Raw genomic sequence first — 26907 nt, 5'->3', positions numbered from 1 at the left:
CAGTCGATGGGTTGGCATCAAAAGATATTCAAAATTCTCAGAAGATGTATCTAAATGGCTGCGATGGTCCCTTGACGTGTGTTTTACCCCCACCAAGAGGTTCACAGTAGTGGTAGTTTTGAGTGAAATGGATGTGTTGCTGTGACATTCATGTTATCCTCATAATGACTTGTAATAACTTCGGTGATCCTCTGACTTTTTCTCTTGCACATGTCCTTTTTTGACATATCTAATACTATAGTTTATGGACAATCACCTATGAAAATAATGACACTCCCATCAGCCTCAGGTGTACTTTGTATACTAGAAAATAAGTAAGCGTACATGCTTAGATGGGGAACAGAGTAAATATTAGCATATTAGCACTTAGCTCAAAACACGGATGTGCTTAGTGCTTGTGACTGTTTGAGGTTAACAAGAAAATAAGTATGTATTGCCAGCTGTTGTGTGTATCTCCTCCCTATCTTGCACATAACAAATGTATATTCATTATTTTTATAACTGTCCCATCTCTTCTCTGTTAGTTTTTAGTATACAACACCCAGCTTCTTATTGGGAATCGGGAGTTGTCCATCAGCCCAGAGGAGTACATCTACGGAGCCCTCTCTCTCTATATTGACATTGTTCACATCTTTCTCTTCATCCTTCAGGTCAGTGGCTCTGCTACTGAATAAGCCCATGGGTTGGAGCTTGTAGTCTGCAAGTTTCTACTTGCAGGAAATTGATTGACATTAACCAGAATGCTCTATGTAAACAATTATCACTAAGGATGTTTCAATACCAGCTATCAATGTTTCAAGCTATTTAATTATATGTGTTTATTTTTTTAATGTCAGTAACACTAATGTCGGAGCACTTTTATTCTCGCACTGTGTGAATCAGTCTTTCACCTCCCCAAATGTGAATGAGAGAAACTAAAGCATATGTATGGGTGTTATTTCATATATTGTCTTGCCTGCGTTATTGTTAAGTGTTATTTTAGTAGATCATGCGTGCGTCATGTAGCCAAGAGATATTACATTGAGTATACACTGGAATGGACATAAATGTGCACGGTTATAAAATGCATTACTCTGTAAACTATTACTTTTATCAGATGTCATCTGTGTTGAATTCAGAGGCAGTTCACACGAAAAACATACAAAAAAATAGCAAAAAAGTAATTGATGGCTTCAGAAGTTTTTATTATTTGTGTTTAGTCCTCTGATGACGTACAAAACACCTGTAGTTACAGGCATAGTGCATTAGTACTTAGTCTGTGCTGGTAGTAGGAGGGACTCAGATCTGTAGTATGGTAGTTTTTTTTTTTCTAAACATCTCCATAGAAAAGAACGTAGACAAACAGTGACTCGATTAAAAGAAGGTTTACGTATGAGCACCTTTACAGGAACTTCAGTAATAACCCTTACTAACTCCCTTTTCTCTGTTATTTGCTGTTGATAGACAGTCAATAAAGTACACCCTACTGTTGCAGATGCGTCATTCTCTCATCTTAATGGTTAATCATAGTGGCACGTTAAAGTCATAGGGTGGCACTAGCTCCTATATTCTCCCCCTCTCTGGATTGTAGATTAGTATGGTTTTCCCGTCACCAGCATCTGCTTCGTCTAAAGGTTGTTTAGCGCTCAAGGGGTCAGGCGCTTCGGGTCACGTGGGAACATGGAGGTTTGACGGATGTTGTGGAGACCCAGGTACAGCATGCAGACCCTCTCCAGTCCTGGAAGACATGACAGTTCAGTCACATATAGTATATTATTTGAATGCAGGTGTTCAATGAAAGAGAAAAAAAAAAAAGTTCTGTCTCCTGTGTGTGTGTTGCACAAAAAACTGATATTCCTTACCGATGCCTCCACCGCCATGTGGTGGAGCTCCATACCGGAAGGAGTCGATGTATGCCTTGATCTTCTCCAGATCTGTAGTATCACAAAAACAAAGAGGTTGCTAAAGAAACTGTATTTTTTACAGACCGCTGATCTAACACATTTCCTGTTGTTGTAATTCACACTGGTCACCAATAGAGGGAGACAGAAATGACATGTAAATCACTTAATGCAGCTTCATCTCTACACACTACTCTTACCAATCTGGTGATGGACGGCCCTGTCAGTCAGCAACTGAGCATCGTGCACTCTCTGAGCTCCAGACAGGATCTCCTCGCCCCTCATGAACATATCATATGAGTTGGAGTATTTCTGGCCAAAAACAAAAAGATATGTCACTTATAAGGGTCAAGATTTTTTTAAAAGAGAGACAGACAATACAGGAAGACTTTGAAAGTTGAAAGAAGCACTGCAAGTTGACAGCGCTACAGTCTGGATCAGCACGAGACCTCAGTGGTACAGAACTCCAGAAACATTTTAAAGTCGTCAAACAGTCAAATCTTTGGTACGACAAGCCAGATGTGGACTTTTTCCACATACTGTTTGGTGCAGCACAGTGGCTTTTCTGCGACACTGCCAGCAGGTTTCTCGTGATGCTGTAAAAATGTCTATTGGTACTTAAGTTAAATTCTTCATGACTACACTGCAGTGTCTTTTACTTCTGCAGCAAAATTGTGTATTGTTTTTCAGTCAGCTGGCTGGGCAGGCTGCGGAGGAGTCTTTGGCTAGTCTAAAGATGCTCTCTGGCAGGAATGCAAGTTTAACCGAAAAATATTCTAATTCGCAAACATTTACATAACATTTGTCACGGCACATTTCTTACTATGTAGCCAATAACTGTGTGTGTGTGTGTACTGTTTGTGTGTATGAGTAGGTGAGAGACTTACAGGGTTGTTTGGATCAGGCATCGTGTAGAAGGGTCTAACAGCCAGTGGGTACTTATCCAGCACATAGAAGTCAGTATCATACTAAGGGGGGGGGGGGAGAAAAGGTTTTAAAAGCCTGATTTTGGATTCAACAGATACCTGTGGATCAACCATGACAATGATCTGAATGAAAACATTTCAGCATACCTTTTCCTTGACGAGACGTCCAAGCAGCTTTTCATTGGGCGTACTAGAGAACAACCAAAAGGACAAACTTCAAAACTGGTGACTTGATCTTATTGCGTCACATTGTTTTGCCGTAACATGCCTGAAAGTGAACAATATAAAATGATGTATTTATCTTGTAGTGGTTTTACACCAATAGCATAACAAAAAGTGTTACACAGAGAAAGGCCAAGAAATATTGCTGAGTTATTAGTATGATGTTTTACTTCCTCACTTCAATCTCGTGTCTATTTCCGCTTTTATCAACTTAAATCATCTGACAAAATGAGTGGGATGTGGGACACAGGGCGTGAGATGTATTCTGACCTGAGGTCCTCCTCGTCACCCATCTCCACCCCGGCCTCGTGCAGCATGGCCAAGCCCTCGGTGTACTCCAGCCTCAGAGTGGGCTCCAGGAATTTGAAAGGCTCACTGGGGAACTGCTTGTTCACCATCTGGATCTCTGTCTGGAAGCTGATGAAGACAGGCACGCACACATCAAACCACCTTCTTCTTCACTAAATAAATGTTCCAGCACATCAGCCACATTTCCCTCAATGTTTGTCTTCCAATCATGCCAACTGCTTTACGGGACAAAAATCTAACAAGTAAAGGTGCAGAAAACTAAATGGGTAACGATAAACTGGCACTAAAACACAGAATAAGCCATCTTTGCTCGGTGCCATATCTAGTCAATGCTGTTCTTCAGCAGTGCTGCAGTGATGGTGGGATGAAAAATAAAAAATAAAGGTGCATGCCAGAAGAGCTTTAACCACTAGTTTATATTTATCCGTGTCTTCCGCTTTAACAGCTCTCTAGACATGCTGCACTGATTCACACCACTAGGAGGCAATGACGCCACATCAACTGATATACACCAACAGCACTGGGTGACCACACTTCATATGGATTCAACAGCTAAAAAAACCCACAATATTTGATTTTGTGATCCTCTCCAGGAATTTATCCATTCAAAATTCACCTCTTGTGTCGAGTAGGAAAACAAGACTTGAGCCTCTATTCTATGTAATTTGCATCAATTTCTGGTGCAGTTGGCCCCTCACCTCAGCCGACACAAAAAGTTTCAGTAAAGCAAATAGCACAGTGGAAGTAACAAAACAAAAATATTACACCCCTATTAGTCTGAGAGCTTTACTGTATGAATCCTCATCTCACTTGTCTCTCAGGCCTTTGAAGATCTGCACCATGGTGTCAGTGATGGAGTCAATCACTTCGTGGTAATGGTAGCTGAAGGCCATCTCGATATCCAGACCCACAAACTCAGTCAAGTGACGGTGGGTGTTGGAGTCCTCGGCCCTGAAAACTGATACGATGCAGATTCAATGTTCAACGTCCAAACAAAGTAAATGGAAGTGGAGGAGAAGTGGTAGGTCGCAGCACATCTTCAAGTGAAACGGCATTTTATTCAGCCTCATTACGGAATTAGCACAGTGTGCTAATCAATGCTTTGTGCTCCATTGAAGCACGATTCACTATTTTGTTTCAGGTGCAAGCGGAGAGAGGGAAAAGAGAAAAGTGAATAACTTTGCTAACTGTGCGATGAGTGCGAGAAACACTGAGTGCAGGTACGATGAATTGATGACATCGTGAGAACTACATATAATTAGCCAGAGTTGTGCATTATGGTTGTACAGAGTCAATGTCGGCTTACTAATGAGACATTGAGCTCGTCTGGTCTTTTAAATTACAGGTCTTTAGACAGGTGGAGCAGTCTGCATGCAAGCAGTTGATTTAAGGGTGTGTCTACATCCCGCATAAGGCCGAACGGTGTGGAAATCAGGTATGTGCACACGCATACAGTGTCACAATGATCGAGAGCTATAAAACACAGCCATGCATATGTATGGCTTTATATACATACATACTTCTGCTTTTGCATACAGAGTTTTATCTACATCCTGCACAGTTGAATGACTCCGGCATACATTAACAGAAAAGAGTAAAAACTCCAGACATAACTAACAGGACATCCTGTTTGTTCTGTGATGGAACGTCTTTAGCCGATTCCAGATAGTGGCACCACAGATGTGAACATTTAAAACAAACAGTACTTCTGGCCGAGGAGAGCTGATCAAAATTATCCTTCCTTGCAGAATTGGTGCGACTGTAACTAAGGCAACAGTGGTGAGCACATTGTTGCTGCTTTGAAGCAGAGATGACCTTAAGCCCTTTGATTTCTCCGGTGGAGCTCACCGCCAAGCAAACAAAAGACCTCAGTCCGGTATGTAGAATACGGAATGAGCGAGCACCCCTTCTTCTCAAATGTTTTATTGATCTCGGTGGTGGAATTGTGTTCCGCCGTGAAATCAGGAGCAAGCAGCAAATTTAAAATGGAAGACTGTGAACAGCATGTTTTGTATTCAATGCAGGATGTTTCGTTGCATGATGTATGTATTCAATCAGATGGTGGCAGTGTTTGCTTACCTAAAGAACTCGGGGTCTCTTAAAACTCAGTACAGCGCCATAAAGTCTTTTTTTACGACTCCCATTGTGTCACTAACACACTAAGCTCCAGAGCGGCTCTGACCACAGTGAGAGCAACAGAGGGAGGTCTGTTAAAGTTTAACAATCCAAAAAGCGTTTGCAGCCATTTTCAGACTGTCATCTCAGTTAATAGGGTCTACGGCTTTCACGACACTCCTGCCGCTCGTGAAGCCGTTTGCCATAAGTGAATGGAAACGTGTGAGTGGACAGTCGGGAGGCATTCTTACCTGGACCCACACAGAAGACCTTGTCAAAGTCAGCACAGATGCACATCTGCTTGTATAGCTGGGGAGACTGGGCCAGGTAGGCGCTGGTTTTAAAGTAGGACACGGTGAAGACATTTGCTCCACCTTCACTGGCAGCTAGAAGTGGACAAAGACGACTGTTAGATATGGGATGAGGCTTCTATGGGATGAGGCTTCTACTGCCCCACAGAAGAACTAAGTGGACATCAACTGCATAGTTTTAAAAAAAAAAAATAGTTTTTGACAAATGCAGGAAAGTTCTCACTTCAAAAACTCATCCCCCCCAACCTAATGATGATAAACTGTTGCCTGTTCAGCAGATGTGTCAGTTGGGACTCTAATTAGCCAGCTGACAGTCATTTTTGTCTTTTTTTTTGGAAAATGAGAATATTCATATGATAGCTGCGGGCCAACAGAAACTGTGCCACAGACCTTTTGACTGCAAATTACTGGATGCTGAAAAGTCAATAAAAGTCATAGATTTGTTTAACGTTCATCTCATAAAGTTGCCAAAACAAACAAGGCCAGACTTACATAACTCATCTGCAGATCTCTATTTGACAAAAACACACGTCGGAGCGTTATCTGATCTTCTCACGTCGTCAAAAGTAGGGTGGGGGTCCGCATGGCACAAACAGTTCACTGTACGTACTTTGGGTGTTGGCAGACAGGAAGATGCGGTTTTTGCAAAAGCACAAAGTGTTGATTCACAGGTGCCGCCAAAATGAGAAAAAAAAAAAAGCGCCAGTTTTGAATTTAGTAGTGGCACGCTAAGACGAGATCATTGGCTCTTTAAGAAAAGAAGAAGTGAGAGTGTCAGGAGTTTAACCACAGTTCGTTTCAAATGTGAGAAGCGTGTGGGAGGCCGAGGGCTTGAGCTCTGTGAACGATGTACTCTGTTGTAAGGAATACAAAGTATCTATTTGGACCGCCACTTGCTGTAAATTGATGATTTTAGAACAAATCCGGTACCTAATCCCCCATCTGCAGCGTTCTTTATGAAATTAGATACACATAACTGAGCGTTTTCTCTCAGCTTTAAACAATGAATTCATTTCAGCTAAAGAGTGGAAAGCTTCTTCCCAAGGTAAACTTTATACATGTAGAATACCAAGTCATCTCTCACACCTGATGTTGAGTAAAAGATCCCAGGATAAGAGAGACGCACTGTGCGCACAAAATAACTGTCTCTTATGAATGTCTGGAAGGTTTCGGTTTGAATCTTAAGTAGTTGTTGTTTTTTCCCAGCCTTCCCTTCTTTCAGTGAAGTGGAGTGAGGTCTTTTGGGAGCAAGCTTAAGGAAGGCCTCCCCGGTCGAATCAGAGAGGCATTGTGTGGAAATGTAAGAGTAGAAGAGCTGATATGAGGGGTTGGTCGATGCATCAACATTCCAAGTGGACTGGATTAAAATCCCGATAAATCTAAAACAATAAAACTCTCTCATACGCGAGTCTGCTGTTTGCATGACTCACATCGATGTGCATGACTGTGTTTGGGTGCATAAACTCACTGAAACTGTTTTTTGAGCTTCAACTGAACTTCAAACTGAATTGCAGTCTAGAAAAACAAAAAATGGACAACACACACACAGGAAGTCAACTGTACAACTGTCACATGATGACTCACAGGACACCTGTGGGTGGTGATATGGAAACATGCTACTGAAACATCTAATCTAAAATGATTCAGTTAGTCTTACTATCCCCCCATGGGGCAGGATCAACGTGACAGAGAGTGTGTTTGTACCTGATATGATTTTAGGGGTCTGGATCTCCACAAATCCCTTCTTGGTGAGAGTGTCTCTGAAGAGCAGGCACACTCCCGACTGCAGGCGAAAGATGGCCTGGCTGGTGGTCGTCTTTTGGAGGGAACACACACAGAGAGGCATTACCACACTTAGCGTGATTCATTGGATTTATTACACAACCGTAAAACAGATGTGCGAAAACAAGACCGCCAATTTCTGTCCGTGCAACTCCTCCCGACAGGAAGGGTTATCTCAACATTTATCTGCTGGCAAGGGCAAGACGTGCGTTCGAAGCCAGCGAGAGCCCCAGGTGCTTCCAAACTATCATTATAAATGTAAATGCTGAAACTAAGGCGGGGAGAAAAATAGCTCAAACCAAGAGATTACTGTAAAAACTTAAGCCCCAAATCTCCCTAAACTGCAACAGTTAGGCGACAGAGCATGCCCAAAAGAAGAACACTAATCGACTGACTCATCTCAAATTGACCACAAGATTTCTACAACCGAGCTTTACAGGCTTTCTACTCCACTTATTATACTCTTTCATGAAGACAGACTCGGGTGCTTCCCATTCAGAATGCACAAGGTCTGCGTTAATTAAAAAAGATCTCATTTCACCCTCTTCCATTACTAGTGGCTATCCAGTGCCGAGTAGGCCACGTCTGACTAACAGTTTGCAGAATGGAAAGGTGATAATGTTCAAATAGTAGCAAGCTCATTAATCTGCAGACAGTGCTTCAGGGATGTCTGGCTGTAACTTTTCCTTCAGCCACAATCTGAATACTTTACAAAAAGAAGAAGTGGAGACAAAACACTTTTACCCAACCTTTGAAAAGCAGAGAACCAGATGAACCATGTTCACCTCGACTCCTATGACTCATTTCTGTATTACGTTTTGGGCTGTGGCCCATGTCAAACCTGGGAAACCCGACATAAAACCAGTCACATTATGAACATATCTGTAGAGAGAAGGTGTCGAGGTGGGTGGGGACACATGGTGGGTAGCAGTTAGGGTGCTTTCAAACTGGCACTCTGTCTGCCAGCATCCTAAAGCGAGGGGCCTCTTGAAATAGACCTGAAGCTAGCATGCCTCTCAGCGGCACACGAGACACCTACTTGTGGTGTCGATCCACCACAGGAAGGTTTCAAAGCAGGAATAAAAACGTTCAAATATTGGGCTTGGGTTCACACCCTGGCTCACCCATATTCCTCTTTTCAGTAATGCAGCCAAACAACAGATGAACGATTGGATTCTCCGTCCCCGACATGTTGTGTACTGAAGTTTGAGTGCAATGCATCAAGCCTCTCTCGTTTGTCTATTGTGCTACAAGTCAGTAAAACGACTTCACACCAGTAGCAGAACTCTCCTTATGTGACAAGAATAAGGCAAGCACAACAAATTAAACTAAAGCTGAAACAATGAATTGATCTACAGAAAATGAATCAGCTATTTCCATAATACTTGTTTCAGCTTCTCAAATGTGAAGATCTGTAAACTAGTAAACTAACTGACTATAGATTTTGGACCCGTTACTAGACATCCCCTGGGGCTTTAGAGAATTGTGCTTTTTTCACAATTCTCTTGACGTTTTACAGACCAAACAACTGCATGATAAATCAAGACAATAATTGGCAGATAAATCAATAAAAATGATTGTTAGTTGCCGCTTCAAAATGAACAAATGGTTCACTAAGATTGGACTGATGCTTGTATGCAATTACAGTATTTCTTACGTGTCTATGATGCTGAGACACTGTTAGAGGATTCAGCACCAACTAACTAGTCAGGTCCAAAAAAATGTCTACTTGCTGCGTTATGCCAACTAAATTCAAATGAATACAAGCCATATTTGTCACTGTACAACACAGTGGGAAATACGGCTCCTCATGGTTAAGGATGGTCAAGTTACAAGGAGTTTTTGTAGGAACTAAATTATTATCGGGGGAGGTTTACGGTTCCCTTTTGGAGTGTCTGTCTGCCAGTGTGGGAACCGCTTTATAGCTTCACTGGACTCTAAAGTGAAAAAAACTGATGACAGACCCCGAGTCCACGAGCTCAGCGTTACAGAAACAGGTGTTGCTGCGAGGCTCGTGAGCTACGCGGCTGGTTGCTGTGGTGTTAGTGCCTTCCTGTCTGCTGCATCGTACACGTGGGAGGCGCAGATCAAAAACACCAAGGTGCTCTGCGGCTCGGTCTCCACTGCTGCTGGCATAGGTGAAGCACATCGACCACACTGCAAAAGATTTCTCCCACTAAATCACAGACTGGCTTGTTTTCACTTTAGAGGTTCACCTCAACGATAAAAAATGCTTAACATTTCTCCTGTTATTGTTTTAGCGTTGTAGTGAGTACGATTTATTTCTAAAGCGCTTTTCACAGACAAAGTGCTTAACAGGAGCAGAATTACAAACATAAAAAACACAATGTGACCATATAAGGGCCAATAATTTAAAGTTAAGAAGGCACAAGAGAAAGTACTAAATTAAAAAATGGCATAAAAGTAGGCCTAGGGCATGAGATTTACCCAAACGGCAGTCTAAACAGGTGTATCTTGAGCTGATTTTTGAACGAGTTCACAGAAACAGCAAACCGTAAGGGTGCAGGCAGAGCCTTCCACAACCTTGGTGCTACTGCCTCAAAAGCTCGGTCACCACGGGTCTTAAAGCGAGCGCGTGGGACGGACAAGAGTTTAACACGTTTGACCGGAGAGCGCGGGCGGGTGAATAAGGGTGAAGTAGTTCAGCCACATATGTAGGAGTCTGTCCGTGTAGTGCTCCGTCAGTGACAGTGAGAATATTAAAGTGGATCCTAAGATGTCCTTTATTACTCGATACTTTATTGTAGCATTTGTCAATTTAAGGAGGATTATTAAAACCATTTATTCTGATGGAAATAATGAAACTTAAACAGGAGTGGCCTCGTGTATCTAAAGTAACAGCGTTTTTCATCTCACCAGACAAGCACGCAAGCTTTAAATGTGAACATGTCACTTGCAAGATTAGATACATTAAGATAGATACTCCGTGTTTTCTCAGCTCTGGTAGCAACTTACCCTGAGATCAATCACCCGGTTGTCCAGCTTGGTGTCCTGGTTGACTGTGGCTCTGCCTTCCTGAGGGCAAACAAAGAAAAAACATCATCTCATCACCAAAAAACCCTCAGACAATGAAATATTAAACAACTGTTCTGTTCTTTGTGTTTGTGGCCAGTGATGTGTAAAATGATTTTTCTTCCCCTCACAAGAAAGACAATACCAGGAAACATGCAATATAAGTCATTCTCTGTAAATAAATAAATCCGTGTTCACATTTTAGCTATTGGCAGATTATAAGTATGCAACAACAACAACTCTCGTGCTATTTATTCTAATGAAACAACCACGCTCATACAGCTTATACCAACAAATTGGGACATCAGGGCAATGAAAAGAAGATAAAAACAAATGAAAGAATAAATATTTCATCACAGGAGGAACCACAGCTTCCAGGGTCGTGGATGTCAGGCTTCCTCCGGACCCGCTGGGGTTTGAGCTAATAGCCTGTGTAGCCACATCCTGCTCCAAACAGCCCCACGCAGAGGGACAGAAGGTTAGACAGGCGTACAGTCGGATAGACAGGGCTGTTAAGGCCCATGTCTCTCGGGAAGGCAGGTGCTACTGCAAGTGTGTGACTGACATGCTGAAAGCACCTGGGATGCTGCTGCAGCTGCACAGATTGGCTTACTGGATAAACACGGATCAGCTCTCAGCTGTCTCTGGTATGGTGAGAGAGCCATATATCGATTTGCTCATGATGCGTATATTAAAAGTAATGCGATATAACATTTTGAATAAGATGGATCCACGGCTACAGAAAACCGATATTTCTTCTTCTTCATCCGTTACAAATGATGTTGATGCAACAGTTTCAATCTGTTAATAAAGAGGTTTGCATCAAACAGCAACACTTTGAATTGAGCAAATGGAGTTCTTTAGAAAAATATATAATTTCCCAAAAATGCAGCTCAATACCTCTGTCACCGGGTCTTTTTGTTCACAAGGTAACTACATCAAACTTTACTTTACAGACACTGCATCTTTACAAACAAGCGTGTCAGACAAAGAGAGCAACCGCACGCTTTTGTTCCTCCGAACACAGATCAGAATTAGAGCAACATTTCAGTTTCCCAAATAACGATGGACAGCTTGATAAGATGTCTGCTGTACGGGAACTTCATAAAGCTGCACTCAAGTCCTGCAGGAACACTACTAAAGGATCCAATCACCTGTTTAAAGGTAAACAACCTGTCCACCGGCTGCAGCTAGTTCTGCTAACCTGCCAACTGTTAATGTCGTCAACTTGTTTGACAAGACACGGAGCCGACTGCAGCTGCTACCTGCACAGAGCTACACTTATCTAATGATTTTTGATAACACATGCTTGTTCAAAATTCACAAAACATCGTTCTTGAATTGAATCCCCCAACCCATCACACCAGCGTCAAACTGACTTGCCGTTTGTCACGTCTGCGATTCACACTCCCAAAAAGCAGCCTCAAAGTTTAATGACCATTAAACTTTGAAACTGTGGGCCGGAAATATAATGACTTCTTAAATGGATTACGACTCTCAAGTTATTCAGCATCGATCATCGGAATTCAGAAGGCAAACTAAACCCTGGCTGTTGGCTCTTATAAACACGACGTGATGAAATCACAGTTTGCATGGTGAGGGGCGAGTCAGACGAGGTGGTGTTGCTCACCGAATGTGTGGTTAATCAGTACGAGTCATTTTGCTCTAAATCTTGTTTATTTGAACCAGGTTTGATTACCCAATCCTTGGGTTTGCCAAGAACATAAATTTCAATTCTCCTTACTGATGTCTGAGAAAGGACGAAGTCAGTTCACTCACGGATACGCTGCAATTTTGCTTTTAATATAAAGTATACAGATACGTTTAGGTTTAAATGTTCATTATTTAGTTGTCATTGTATTGTCAGACCTATCAGATCTATGGATGCATGTCATGAGACTCAGACAGCGGATTCTCACACTGAGAAGTTGAAGTCTTCTTGAGTTGAAGCAGAGTCTGGAGTCAACAGATCTTTTTTTTATTTTGTCTGGCTGACACTGAGCTGTCTTATTGGCATTTCATGCCGATTCTTTTCACCTGGAAAAGGTGAAAGTTGCTCCTTGAGAATGTACCAGATTTGCTATTCCACTCTCCTTCATTGTTGGTGGGTGGAGTCTCTCTTTTTCAGCCAAACCACAACACATAGTGGATCCTAAAGAGGCATTAATCACCTACCTACTGTCATACAATGAGTGTGAGCTGCAGTGCATTGCTTCATTGAAAGGAATGAGTGAGATTCGCTTTGGGTATCTGCCAACACGTCACATTAGTAAGCACAGTGCAGAAAATGGCATTAGAGTGTCAATGGTGAGAATTTTGGGTGAAGCACGCCTTCCATACGCTCTAATCCATCCATCCATCCTCACCTCTTCCCCCTCTCCATCAGGCCTGACGGCATCCTCCAACTGCAGGGGGAGACGAGGCTCTGCCTGGCTGATGACAAAAATCTGAGAGGGGACAGAAAGAAAGGCCATTACAATTCAGAAGGGTGATAAACCGCCAACGTTTCCGTAAGATGTTCTGACACTGGAAAGTACCTGGAGTCCACATAGCACAGCAAATAAAAGTGAAAATCACCGACAGCCAAACCTGTTAAAACCTCATCTATGTGTGACTGACTAGGCTGGATACCACGCTCGTGACAATCATACGCAGCTCCAATACTGTGCACCAATTGATATTTTTGTTTTTTAGACAGTGTCAGAGAGTTTGTGGTGTTGCATTGCATTATATTGGAGTGTGTGTGCCTGATATTTTGCCACTATCCCTCAAATTTAAAGTGCTCACTACCTTAAGTGCCACTAGTATAGTGTATTAATTAAAACATAAACACACATGATGTTCCGGAGATCATGAACTGTGTTGAGTGAAGAGTCTATGTGCATTATGAACTGTGTGTGTTTTGGTGTAACAAGGTGTGCCCACCCTCTCGATGTGCAGCTCCACCTCCTGCTGGGAACAGCTCTCGATCTTCTGCTCCACTTTCCTCACAAACGCCTCCACGTCTATGATGCTCTCCTTGGTGATGCTGGTGGAGACAGTTGGGAGGGTGGAGTGTAAACAGCAAATAGCACTTAGAAAACAAACTCATCTGTGTGGGAGGCGAACAGCCTGAGAACAATATTTCCATTACACTGGGACTGATGCATGCATGCATGCAGACAAGCATTCTCATGTTTCTCATGGTGCCATGTGCAAAGGCGTCGTGTGGCATATGGTTGTGTGATTTTGAGTTGGGGTTGCAACAAGAAGCAGATTTTCCCCCCAAATCACCACAAATTGATAAAAATACAGTTGCCACAATGACATTAGCAAATGGGAGGGGGGGGGGGGAGATACCACAAGCTTATGGCTTTCAAAATAAAACCACTATCCTCCTTCCTGTGTCTCCTGATGTTAGGCTCAAAGTGTTTCACTGTTTCAACACATCTTTATTGGACAGATTTGGCCGTCTGCTACGGAACATCTCAAAAAATACACCATGACACCACAATTTTAGTAACTTCAAAATAAATTCAGGACAATGGGACCCTGAAAGGACTCCCGTCACAATATTATTATTTTTCCCCAAAAAGGAGTCCTGTTCAGATTCTCTTTGAGGGGTATAAGGTCCTACTTGCCCCAACCGTCCATCAAATGGGGCGTGAGCCATCAAACCAGAACCAGCTCATTTCGAGGCAGATAGCAGCGAGGACACATTATAGTAATTATGCATAATCACATAGTTCAATGGCCTTATTCATTTTGATATCAGTCAAAAAGGAGAAGTAAATAAATAGAAGCCGGAGAGTAAGAGGGAGATTGTTGGCCTTTGAGAAAACATGTTGCAGCTTACATCATTTTACGGCTGCTGGAAAGTACCTCGCACAACTACAACAACGCATTGACCCCGAGGGGGAGGAATTCCCCAATTGTACAGTTCATAGAGTAAACTGCAGCATGTGAAGTGAACACGTTTACATTGTTTTTGTCACTGTGGGTTTTCAAAACAATGCAGCATCTTCCCACACAGCTTTCTCACTTGTAACCCAGAGCATCGTCACAGATAGGAGCGACAACACCGACTGTTGTGCAGCGCAAGAGGCCAGATGGGAAACCTGCTGTAATCCTTCACTCCTCCTCATTAAAAAGCAGTAATGAGGGACTGAACACTGGGGTGCTGCCGTCCCTTCAGCCCCACGACAGCTGCCGCCGTAGTTCTTCCCCCTCTAGTAGGAAATCAGTTGGATAAATAAATCCCCACATTAAATAACCACTGTTGCGTGGCCCAGAGGCCGGGTGACTGAGAAAACGACTGATTAACTCAAGACAGAGTTGACAGGATCACGTGGAGATGAGAAATACGAGTAAAGGGGAGAGAGACTGCTTTCAGACTGAATCAGTGTCCCGGGAACACAACACTGTGGCCATGGAAGACGCATGTGGCGTTTCCTTCAGCTGCTAATGCAGCACTAAATAACCCGACTGGCGAGCAGAGCTCACCAGACTGACTTTCCAACTCCAAAAAAGGTGGAAGACGCTACGCATAGTGGATGTTTTTCCAATCCTGTTGTTTTCAGTCCTCGTGCCAGACGTTACCCTCGGGACCCGAGATCTCTCTCAAACTCTCATTATCCTGCGAGACTTTTGACCGCTTTATCGCTGAGGCAAACAAAAAGGACGGACAGAGATTAAAGATTCAGCAGAGCTGCAGACCAACATGATGGTTTCCCAAACTGATGCAGGACACCTGCTACATTCAGAGTAAGAGACGTTGCAATGAGTCTTTTACGTTTCTAAATAAAGAGAGCTATGAAATGTCATTCGCCTCCATTGTGTTTAAGTGGAACCAGAACAAAACACAAAGAATCTGATTGGCTACATACCTGTAGATGTAAGTGAGAGTGTTTTTACCCTTGAAACTACTTGGAGAACATTTGATGGAGGGCTGCTGCTCTCATTGACTAGCGAGGGTCTTACACATGGCATGCTCGGACTGAATCAGCCAATTGAGGATTGAATCAAACCGTCAAACCTTAGTGTACACAACAATCAGCCACAGTTCCCTTCTGCTCTACAGTGGGCACTCGAGAGGTACTTGTGTGGTGTTAAGTTAGCAAAGCCTGAAGATCACTTAATTAAATCGTGTGAGTGAGAGGAAAATGACTTGGACACACAATATGTGAAAGGAGACCACCCCTGCAATGCCATAACGGCCCTCGGCATGATTATGAGAGGATTTACTTGTAATCTGGGGTTTTACCGAGCTCCTCAATCATCGCACCAAAGTGTGTGAAACTAGACGTGGGCCAGAAAGCCACAGGAACCGATAAATATAAAGTGCACGTATGGTTTTGATACTACCAGCAACGCTCAAAAACCCTCTCGGTAAATTGTTACATTGTAGCGTGATTTTGCAATTTCTTTGTTTTGTTGTAAGACCGTGTTGTCTTGGCAATCGTGTAACCACAACATTACAGAATCAGATTGAGAAACTGCTACAAATAAAACGCAATATTCTGCGACATGATGCAAACCTTTCTACAACGCTAAACACAATGCAGTTTGAGCTACAAAGCACCGTGGAGCAACAGACACTTTTACTCAGACGGCTGGGAGCAGGCCGGCTGAGTGCGCGGCGCGGTCAGGGGATTCTGACACTTCTAACAAAGTGGGGTCAGTGTGTTCAGGCTGCAGAGGTCAAGAGCAGCAGTGACGTCGCCCTCATTAGAAAAAATGTTCCCGTGTTCCTGTAAACCTCAACATACGGCAAGAAATTGTATACGTGTGTAAAATGGTAATTTATGCACATTTTCATCAGTCATTTAGTAGCCCTGATTTGTTTGGATATAACTCAGTCGGGGTGTGTACATAAACTCCATCATTAATCAGTGACTCATTCCATGAAGTCTTTCATGTGTTACAATAAATCTGGCTGTATGCATGTCAATGTTTCTCACCGTAGTACAAGAATTGCTATTGCTATTTAATATACCTTTTAAAAGTCTTTTTTAGGACTGTTTTGCAGCTGTGAAGAGAGACTGGTCCTCTGGTCAACCCACAGTGGCCTCAGCGCTGTGTATCGTCTGCAACAACAAGGTAGCTCACGCATCCCAATGTTGTTGGAAACTGCTCAGCCAGTGATGTGCTGTTAATAGCTTTAATCAAACTGATTCCTTTTAACTTTTTTGGAAGATTTACTGGGAAACCGCAGACGTGGCTGTAATGCTACGATAGCTGCTGCTCAATAGGAGGCTTGTTTTAAATACAGCTGCAATCTCTGCATTGCTTAAGTTCTTTATTATCCAACGTCTTAACTGCCATTTCGTTGTGTGGTGGATTACAGTTGTGGGTGTTGCCCTTCACTTAATTAAGCAATATCTGAAGAGGTGCCATTTAAGTAACACATGACAATTATGTTCTTCCCCATTTACAAACGTGTTCAATTCATCAAACAATGGAATGGAAAGCAGTGGAGAAACAGATGAATTTGCACATCTGATTAAAAGTGCTGCATGTTTCACGTACATTACATGAACAATGTCATTAATGTGTGATATTTGAAAAACGATTTCATGAAGGACTCCCCTAGTGAACATACAATGTCGCCTAAAGCAGCATTACTCACCCCCTCCCGCCTTCCGCCTTTTTAATAAAGTGCATATCCGCTGATAGCTGCGTTCATTCATTGACGACCAGTAATGGGCTACACTTTGGCTGCTAACATGAATAATGACGCTTGACTCTGAAGTATTTCTTCCTCCGCTGACCCGAGCTGCTGTATCCGCCATCTCGACAGGAACTGCTCCATTAAAACACCACTGTATGCCGCCTTGTTAACAGCCAGCTTTTGTTGTTGAGTGAAAAATGATGGATTCCCCCAAACCCCCCCCCCCCCCCCCTTTACTCAGAATCTGTGAAAATGGATCGGCGGACGATTAGGGACCAGGATTTTCCCACCATTGTTTTTGCCCTCTCCGACAGGAAAAGCAGTCTCGGTACTCACTTTGCAGCAAACTTGACCATCTGCTTGCTGGCACGATCTCCCACCGCGACCAGTGCCTGCACGTTGAACTGCTGTTGGCGCAGGACCAAGAAGCATTGCTTCCCTGAAAACAAAAACAACAACAGATAGCGCCGTGGCTGTTAAGATCTCTTTTACGCAAGCTTAACAGGCTTGTCACAATAAAAGCTCGGGCACTCTCTCTGAAGTAACAGTGCCTTCGTTCAGTCAGAAGGTCTACATGTGACTCCAGATGAAGAGGCTGCCCCCCCCCCCCCAGCTGCACGGACCTTCCTTGTCAACGACAGGTAAAGTGTCAAACATATGGGAACAGAGTCCTCTCTTTGAAGAGCACTGTGTGGAGAAAGGTTGATTGCTACCTTCCTAACAAACACACACACACACACACCTAGGAGGAGTGTAAACAAGTTAGTCAACAAAAACCTCGGGCAGTAGACAGTCAGACCACCCAGGTACTTTGATGTTCGTTGCCTGTGAGAAAGGGGGGGTGGGTGATGGAGATAATAGCAATGCCAAAATCCCACCAAACAGACGCACCTCATCCCAGACCAAATCAGGATGTTATTCCGCTCACACGGACATCCTTACAGCGAGCAGAGAGAATGAAGACATGAGTGGAGGGGAAGTGACTCTTGAAGTTATTGTAAAAGGAAATGGCCAAAAAGATAATCATTGAGACCCTAGTTTATTTGTAATTATATGTTTATATCACAGCAGCAGAAAAGGGCTGACACAGAGATGTAAGAAGAGGTTGTCCGACTTTGCAGTTGGCAGCGACATGCTAGTCAAGACAATGATATCAAAATTACCCTCAGGTTGTCAAACTCTGCCCGACGTGAAAGGAATGGGAAAAAAAACAAAAAAAAAAAAACTGCTCTGCAAGTCTGTGCACAATCGCACAAAAGGAATATGAAGTAGAAAACGGGGAGGGAAGTCACTTCAAATTGATATTTCATACTGGGTTACAGTTTGGATTGGATTTTCGCAGTAAAGCTTCCCGTTTCTGAGCTTCCGTGTTGATCAGCCTGCAGAGAGCGTTATCAGTCAACTTGGCCATGAAGATATAGAAGCAAGTCAGAGGCAACCGGTTTGGTCTTGAAAAGAAAGGGAGCGACGTAGAGAGCTGGCCCAAGGGCAGAAGTTTTAAACAATTGACTATAGCGCACCAAGGATTAGCACGGGGGTCATCTAATCTTGCCTGTTTGTGTCTCTAAACTATAAAAAAAAAAAGAAAAAAGAAAAGTGGTGAACAAAGATGGGGTGTGATCTCACCTTTGGCTCTGCTGGTGTGGACTCGGGCACGCAGCCAGATCAGCTGGTCAGCTTTCTCAGGAGAAAGGTCTTGGATGCGCACCAAAACCCTGTCTGGCTCACACACACACACACACACACACACACACACACACACACGAAGGATTTATTACTTCAAAGGACATTTCTGCCTCGATTTCACCACCTCTGTGTAAAGAATCTAACACCCCTCCTAATCCCCCCCCCCCCGCACACTCCCAAAGGCAGAAAGAAATCTGAATAAGCATGCATGTGCAGACATACGCACAATAAAATGCTCGAATTACAGAGGTGCCTAATAAATAAGACACACTAGGAGGGCTGCCGAAAAAGCTGTCTGACTCGCCCATTCTCTGTGGGCTATATGACAAATTGACTCTAGTTTCACCTGTGTCACTCAGAGGCATGCTTTCTCCTTATTATCAGCGAGCAGGAGAAGCAGACACCGAGGCTACACCAGAGAAAACAGAGCCGCCCGTTTGGCTGAGAACTCTCCGTCAACCCACATGAAAGGGGCCCCCCCCACACACACACACCGTCCCAATGGCTAGGCTCGGCATGCAGGTGAAGGAGGCCCTAGTTTGTTTGCTGCCACTGGAGCTGAAAGAGCATCCAGACAGATGGACGACTTCGACAGGTCCGCCTGCTGCCTCTTTCATCCACACTATTAGTTACTGCAATTATCGCCGCTGCAATCGTGTTGAGAGAAGAGACCAGAAGCATTTTTCCTGATGTCTATCTGCTGTAATCGTATTATCTGTAACTCTTGACAGCCAGATTAAGGTAATCTGAGAAGTTTCTGGATCAGGACGTCGTCTTGTATCACAAAACACAGAATTTGAGAGTTGCGCACGTTCTTTATTTCAGGATGCCTCACCACAAGAGTGGATGTTAAGATGAAATATGCCATTTAACCCTTTGCACCAAAGCGTCTATGTTCAACCTGCCCATGTGTGACTTTAATGAGAATGACTTGAATGAAGCAGGAAGGAGTGAATGGACTTTGCTACGCTAGTCTATAATTGCACCAGTTTAAGACATTAAAAACAACATAAAACACATTTTCAAGCAAATTTTTAAATGAACTACTATCCTTGGTAAGGCAAAGCCACACATTCAGATAAAAAGACAGCAGCTTGTAGTGATGTGTGTTTTTAAGAGACTTCCACTTCTTAAGTGCCAGATGATTGACAGGAAATTGAGAATAATGCAGCACACAGACAAGAAAGAAAAGCCCCCCAACACTAATAAATAATATTAAAACAGACATCTGGTCCAACGAGAGGAAGTCTTTCTGTTTACTCCGTATTCTGTATCATCCTGTTCTGTGAATTGATTTGCGATAAAGGGTGAATACATTTTTCATGCACTACGCTGATATTGTGCAGACACATGTTTGGAAAAGAGAGCGGCATCAGGGACAGCTGTCACATAATGAAATACACTAGAAACTATCTAAAGGGAGTCGTCCGTCAAATGGGATGAATGGAGGCAGAGGCAGCGCAAAACGTTACTCCTACTGAGTGAAACCACATTCAACCCTTCTGAAAACATCAAATATCACCGCGTGAGACAGAGAAAAGGGTCGAAACATTAAGGAGAAGCAAAATGTTTTTTGTAATTAGTACTTTTATAATTAGTACCATTGTAAATCTTGTGTTTTCAGCAATGAGAGGACGTTTGGTTGTTGAGTGAAGGAAGTAACTTTCTTACTAACCCAGTTTCTGTTGGGACTGGATCATAGCCGACACGCCATATCTGTCCTTGGCGAAGTCCTGAAAGAATCAAAGCGTGACATCTCCGCCATTTCATCAAACGGCTAAATAAAACATTGCGTCACGTTGAGCGTATGCGCATCAACTCTATTATTCTCATAACCAAACTCCACCACTTTTGATTTCATAAGCGACAGTCTGTCTACCACAGACAGATTTGTTCTGTCTGTGAGATAACAGACAGAACAAATAATGACTCTTATCACAATCTAAGGAGAAAATTGCCAAACAGAGACACAGAGTTCAGTGTGCAGGCATTTGCATACAAACTGTTGCAAAAGGTGTGATGGCAGAGGTAGAGTCAGGCAGGGGATTGATCTGAGAGGATGAGCACTGTGGTCCGTCGGGGGTACTTACATCTTCCTCGGTGCTTTGCTGTTCGTCAGCCTGAAACACAAGGAGGAGACCGGGACTTAAAGGGCATTGCAAATAGCCAGGAAATAACAACAAGAGGACAATCTATTTAAAAAAATAAATAAAAGAAACTTTAAATGTTTTGCTACAGCAGTCACGTGAATTGTGTTTTCATCTTGTGCCATCAGGGGTTTGAATCAAATTAATAAATCATCGCTCCGTCCTGGAGCCGAGCCTTGGATCCCTGGAATGCACTGCTCCTCTACACGTTGCCCGAACACATCACAGACAATGAGTAATGGCAGGAGGAGATATTGCTTTGTAATAGAAAGAGCGTAAGTGGACAGATTCTTTATCTCCGCATTGACTTCTAGGCAAATGACTCCCAGAGTGCGATGAGGTTGTGCCTTGGCAAAGTTACAATTCCATTTCCTATGCAAATTGATATTGGTGTACGGAAATGGCTGGTGGCGGCGGAGTGAATTGGAATCGGCCATCCTTGTTATGATAATCCAGTCACATGATAGATGATATTGCAGCTCATGATCAACTGGATATAGACCGGCTACAGCCGTGAAGTGACTGGCTCTCACGTTGGGCCACTAAAGTGACAAGTGTCAGCACAAAAAAAAATAAAAATAAAAGTGCACTATGGCAAATAACCGAGCTAACACTGCACTCGATGAACATTCAAACTCAACTTCCAGGTCCTCCCCGAGGCAATGCTTGCTATGCCACAGCGATATAGGCAGCAATAGCCAAGATATAAAGCAGCGGCAACACCTGCTATTTCCGTGAAACATGCTGACAGGACAAATTCAGCTGGAGGACAGGATACTTTGCTGCTTCCACCTATAAAAGGCTGTTGGATCATGACACACTGAGGCAGAGGGAGTATAATTAGTCTCGGATAAGCCAGTGTCAAGCTAGATGACACATTTTAAACAACGGATACCGACTAATCATTTATATCCTGCAGAGTTTTGCTTCGACGGACTGCCTGAGGAAGATGACACTGACCTCGTTGCGCAAATTGGATATCAGTCAAACTTAACCAATCCACAATAAATACTGAGCTAATTCTGATACTGTAATCTACTTCTGTGACTCATCAAATCCAGCATGGGATTCACAAAAAAACACATTTAAAGTGAAAGCAGTGGAAGGCCATTACTGTGAAACCAGATGTTCGCTGATGTCACCAAAGACTCAGTCAATGTGGTTCTACGAGTACATGTCCTGCTCTTGTCTGGAAGGTGTTTGGAAACACTGCATCAATAAAGTAACATTAATATCTGGAGTAAAACCGACCATCTACATTCAAGGTGCTTAATTGTGGCCACATTGTTAAAGGGACAGTCAGCAGTGGTGCGACGGGATTTCCTAGATATTAAATGTTCATCTGTAGCGGTCCTGGTAATATTTGTCTATTGTGTACTGAAGTATGATATCATATGATTAAACTATGTTTAAGTCTAACAACTGAGGATGTATTTATTGTTGCTTTGTTAAACAGACATAGATTAGGCTTCATCCCATGGGAATTAACAACGTGCCCACATTCTCAAATGTTGGTGGTGAGGAGCAGCAGCATGTATTTATGGACAGTCTGAAGATTACACTGTACATCAACTAACACTTGACAACTTTACTGCTAATTCCACTTCTGCTCTGATCACCAACGCCTGTACATGTCCACCCTAACTCTCTCTCTACCACTGAACTTCACTACTCTTGTAACGCTCCCTCTCAATCTCTCAAATGAGTCTTTCTGGGAGACGGTTTGCAGGTCGAGTAAGAAACGAGTTGTGCAGCAACAGCCACGTATGTAATGAGGAAGTGAATCAGCAAATCGATCTCGGAGGCAAGGACGTCACCAGTGGAAACAATATCGCAAAAGAGCCGAAGCCGGTGGGGGAAGCTCCAACTCAACTCAGGGTGTAACATAAACGACATCACTAATTTTAAACAATGGTGGAACTTCATCACCTTGAGTTTGGGTACAGGCATCAGTATCGGGTCAGAACAGATAAAATCCTTGCATCTCCAAAGTTTCTATAAGCTCATACGAATCCAAAACCAGTGACATCTGTGGCAATGAAACGCAGATGCATGCACCGATTGCTGTCACTTCATATTTGCTGGTGAGATACAAAAAACTAATGTGGCACTCCAAGTACTTTGACACCGGCTACTGATCCACATGCTTTGTTGGATATAAAGAAAGAAGGTACTCAGTTTGCACAGCATGAAAGGACCAAAAAATCCTGTGCAATCCTGATTTATTTTACTCCACTTCACCAGATAAAAAGGTCTATCGCTTGTAAAGTGAGTGTTTGACCGTGTGTGGAATTTCAACAACTTTGTAGTGCGTTACTGTGTAAAACGTTTAATGCCCTCTCGACATGCACGCGTGTTAAGAAGCGCTAGTATGTCGTGAACTCAGTGTAGAAGAAAATAGCAATTTGTTTGGCTAGACATAAACAAATCCAAAATGACAGGAATACTTAAACAATGGATACTCTTGCCCCCCTGCGACTAACTGACCCTCCTGGACCCACAATGCCCTGCAGAACCGCACGTCACAGCCTTGCCAGCTGTAAGAGGGGGAGGCGGATGTGAAACAACAAACCAGAGGAAAAAAAAGAAAAACAACACCACTGACCAGCTTGGCCTGTTTCTCAGCCTTCTTTGCAGCTTTCTCCGCTTCCTTCTGCTGTTTCTTCAGGCCCTTCTTTGACTGAGCCTGCTGCTCCTCCTCCGCCGCCCTGAAACAGGAAGAGGTACACAGCACAAACATTTAAGTCAACTTCCACCTTCTATTTCTCCTGCGTCCCCCATGAGGAAGTTGTTGACCGCCTGGGAAAATGCATTGTGAGCCATTGCCACCCCCCCGGCTTCTGAGTCTGAGCAGTACCTTTAATCCCATTGTTGTTTCAAACCAAACAGCTGTAGCCTGAGTAAACGGAGAGATGAAGAGCGGCTAAAAGCAGAGACGTCAGAGACGTAAGATTAGCTCGATAAACACCAGAAGAAAGTAGTCTCAGTGGCACTTTCTAATCCATTATAGAGTTTATGTAGAATACAGATTCATCCGATTATGATAACATTTAGTTTTATCTGAAAGTAAAGGTGTCTTTATTTGCTAAATGCCACACTACACAATGGCAGTGCTGATAAGCATGCGCCTACAAAGTAAAGATTGTTTTGTAGCAGCAACAGGACAGTAGACTAAATACAACAGTACACAACACGCAAAAATCGCCATGAATCTAATCTTTATATGTTCAGAATAAGTTTGTTTTTGCGAATTAAAAAAAACCTGCCTTTCAAATTGAAAATAAAAAGAAAAAAAGAAGTGCAATGATTTATGCCGGTCTACATTGCTTCATGAGGGCGGTACCTTTGGCTGACTGAGGAAGAGATAAGACAATATGTTAGGTCAAAGGATAAAAGGCTGTCAAAGAAACGGCTGCAATAAACCAGGTGGACACAGACTTAGTATCACAAATGTTCTGAACTTTGCACTTTTCCCCAAATCAGACTTGTGTGTGCCAAGACTGCAGGTCAATGAGTGAGTGCAGTTTCCCGATCGCCAGGTGTGTAGCACTTGAGGAAGCCTGGGAGCAAAATGGGAGCTGCTCCTATTTAGTCACAGGAAACAACAAAGACCAAAGGCCGACTATACATAGCAATAAAGCCCAAACAAGAAACAAAAGTCACAACAGATCAGGTCCTCGTCTTCCAAGGGAGGACTGTCAACCATGTTTTAGACTTCCTCAAATGTAAAACTAACACGGTTTCCAACGACTTTTTACGCTATACGAAAATAGCTGCACTGCACTAAGATCCCATATTTCCCTGTCACTCCTGAAGATAAATTTGTCGTACAATTGATTTAAAAATGTACCGTTTTGAATTAGCATAGCAGCTATTAAGCAAACAACAAAACATACGTACGAGTAGCCTAATGCTACCTTGAGTTGTGGCCGTGTTATGACTCTGGACTAAAGATTAAAGGAATGTTTTACCCCCAAAAACAATCACCTGTTTATCAATCGCTCACCCCTTGAATTTGTGAGGAAAACTTAGTTTTTCTCGCGTGCCTCCAAGGTGAATGAAGAATAATTTTCACTTAAAACAGTTTGGCAGAAACAGTTCTCACACGGACGAGTAGCGCACCTGTGCAAGCCTGAGACTGTTTATGCATAAGGCATTTTAAATATCAATAATGCATGTGTTTGGGAAGTATTGGGCGTACGATTGGATAAATAAAACCTGGATTAAACCGCACGAGTTGTGTGAGAATTCGTAAACGGATGATTTGATGTAGTTCCCCATTTACCTCAATTCAACAATCATTTTCTCCATTTTTGGATTCTTCGTTCGGCCGTGGAGGCATTCAGGACAAACAAAGTTTCCTTCATGACAGTGTGAGTAGTAGATAAAGGATTATGGGGGTGAGGTATTCCTTTAATCTACCCGTAGTCACAGGAACAACAGGAATACTTATTTCTTTTTAGATAAAGATTGATTAAGACGCACTCGGGCTAGTGTGTATATGTTCCTCCAACCTGTTGGATTTGTTAAACTGGATCAACCATCTTGCTCCCACTCAGGCAAGTGAGGGGTCTGAATCACCAAACAACTACAAACTTCTGTCAAATCAAAACGTAAACTTTGGGGTTGTCCATTCTTCAAACTGTAAAATGAACAGAAACACGATTATATGTTTCACAGTTAAACATAAACAGAGAATCGGTAAACTGCCTAAACTGAATAACAGATATTGATACTTGAGTGAATACATAACATGAAAATAATAAATGGATGGAACAGTTGCACAAAAAAAGAAAACTGTCAGCAATACCTGCATGAGTCATCCAAGATATTTACTTTAAAAAGCAAGCTAAGCGGTCCTACAACTAGCCAGCCAAACATTTTGAGTTTATTAATTTCATCATACAGTATTTATTTGTTTCTGGTCACTCAGTGCATTTTAGACAAGAAGTTAAAGTAACTTGAGGTGGACTTCCTTATTTGACAGCTCAAACATTCCTTCCCGTCTAGAACTCAAACTTTAAAACAGAACTCGACTTGGCCCCATGACCAGAGGAGACACCGACAGGAGCACAGCGGTGGAATGCGACAGGTTGGGATGTGCAGACTACAGACTAACATCTTGGAATATGACTCAAGATGTTATCCGGGTGATAAAGGAGTCAGTTATCAACTATGGATCTTTGCACTATTTGACATAATTACTTCATTCCCCTTCAAGCTTCGAGTCTGCAACAAAGAACAAAGTGGGCTTGATATAAAGGCTGACATTGTTTTTAATATTAAGCTATTAGATGACGAAATCACAAGACACCTAAGGGACTTTGTAACGTTTTGTCACCTGAATCTATCAAAGGGCAAATCGCTTATTGAGCAAGGCCATCATAAACTGTGAGACTCTTTCATGTAATTCGGTGTTTAAAGAGAACAAATCCCAACAGCGGATACTTAACTAATCCGTACGGGCTAATCTTCTGTTACTCTTTATATTGCTGCTATTTAAACCTTTTGTTCACGTGAGTAAAAACTTCATGATGGCTTGACTTAAACTGTCAGATGACGCAATCTGCTGCACGTTCAGGTAATGCTAGCTAGTTACTACCCGTAGTACTGCTAGCACTCGCTCGTGAAAGCGCCTCTGCGAGACGTTAGTGATGACACACACAACTCCCCCACTATTCTTACCCCTGAGCTTCCTCTTTAGTCATGTCGAGCTATATTCTTGGAGAACGAGGACAAAATGTTTTCACGGCTGTTTGGCAGAGAGAGAAGCACCACATCAGCTGTTTGGAGCATGGACGTGCACAGGGAAGAAGGAAGGACTTGTTTTGACGGAGCACCAAATGC

The 26907-nt window shown here is 42.9% G+C and overlaps 2 protein-coding genes across 2 annotated transcripts in view; one reads left to right on the top strand and one right to left on the bottom strand.

The window, feature by feature from the left end:
- LOC116389582 (protein lifeguard 3) overlaps positions 1-1978 on the top strand; it is a 4442-nt gene extending 2464 nt beyond the window's left edge. The window contains exon 11 of the mRNA XM_031858366.1: positions 525-1978. Within this exon, the coding sequence (XP_031714226.1) occupies positions 525-674 (150 nt within the window). The 3' untranslated portion in view covers positions 675-1978. The remainder of the gene's footprint in view (positions 1-524) is intronic.
- Positions 1161-26907, bottom strand: dars1 (aspartyl-tRNA synthetase 1). The gene is made up of 18 exons (XM_031858365.1): positions 26746-26907; positions 23666-23768; positions 21004-21033; positions 20589-20646; positions 18854-18946; positions 17564-17666; positions 13504-13606; positions 12945-13025; positions 10522-10581; positions 7468-7579; positions 5704-5838; positions 4148-4295; positions 3299-3445; positions 2954-2996; positions 2768-2848; positions 2081-2192; positions 1842-1913; positions 1161-1717 (listed from the first exon to the last, which is right to left on the bottom strand). Exons 1-18 carry the CDS (start codon positions 26766-26768, stop codon positions 1626-1628), a joined length of 1596 nt encoding a protein of 531 aa, XP_031714225.1. The 5' UTR covers positions 26769-26907; the 3' UTR covers positions 1161-1625.

This window comes from Anarrhichthys ocellatus, unplaced genomic scaffold (assembly GCF_004355925.1).
Source record: "Anarrhichthys ocellatus isolate YVR2014 unplaced genomic scaffold, GSC_Weel_1.0 scaffold20, whole genome shotgun sequence".
NCBI classification, from domain to species: domain Eukaryota; kingdom Metazoa; phylum Chordata; class Actinopteri; order Perciformes; family Anarhichadidae; genus Anarrhichthys; species Anarrhichthys ocellatus.
The sequence above is the reverse complement of the archived record's forward strand: the minus strand, read 5'-3'. Positions and strand labels throughout refer to the sequence as shown.

Excerpts from the sequence above, each read along its gene's own strand:
- dars1 (XM_031858365.1), bottom strand. The coding sequence starts at position 26,768 with ATGACTAAAGAGGAAGCTCAGGG. Across the intron at positions 2,193-2,767 it reads TGCCTGATCCAAACAACCCT|AAATACTCCAACTCATATGA; the intron begins GTAAGTCTCTCA and ends GTTTTTGGCCAG. Across the intron at positions 1,718-1,841 it reads ACATGGCGGTGGAGGCATCG|GACTGGAGAGGGTCTGCATG; the intron begins GTAAGGAATATC and ends CATGTCTTCCAG.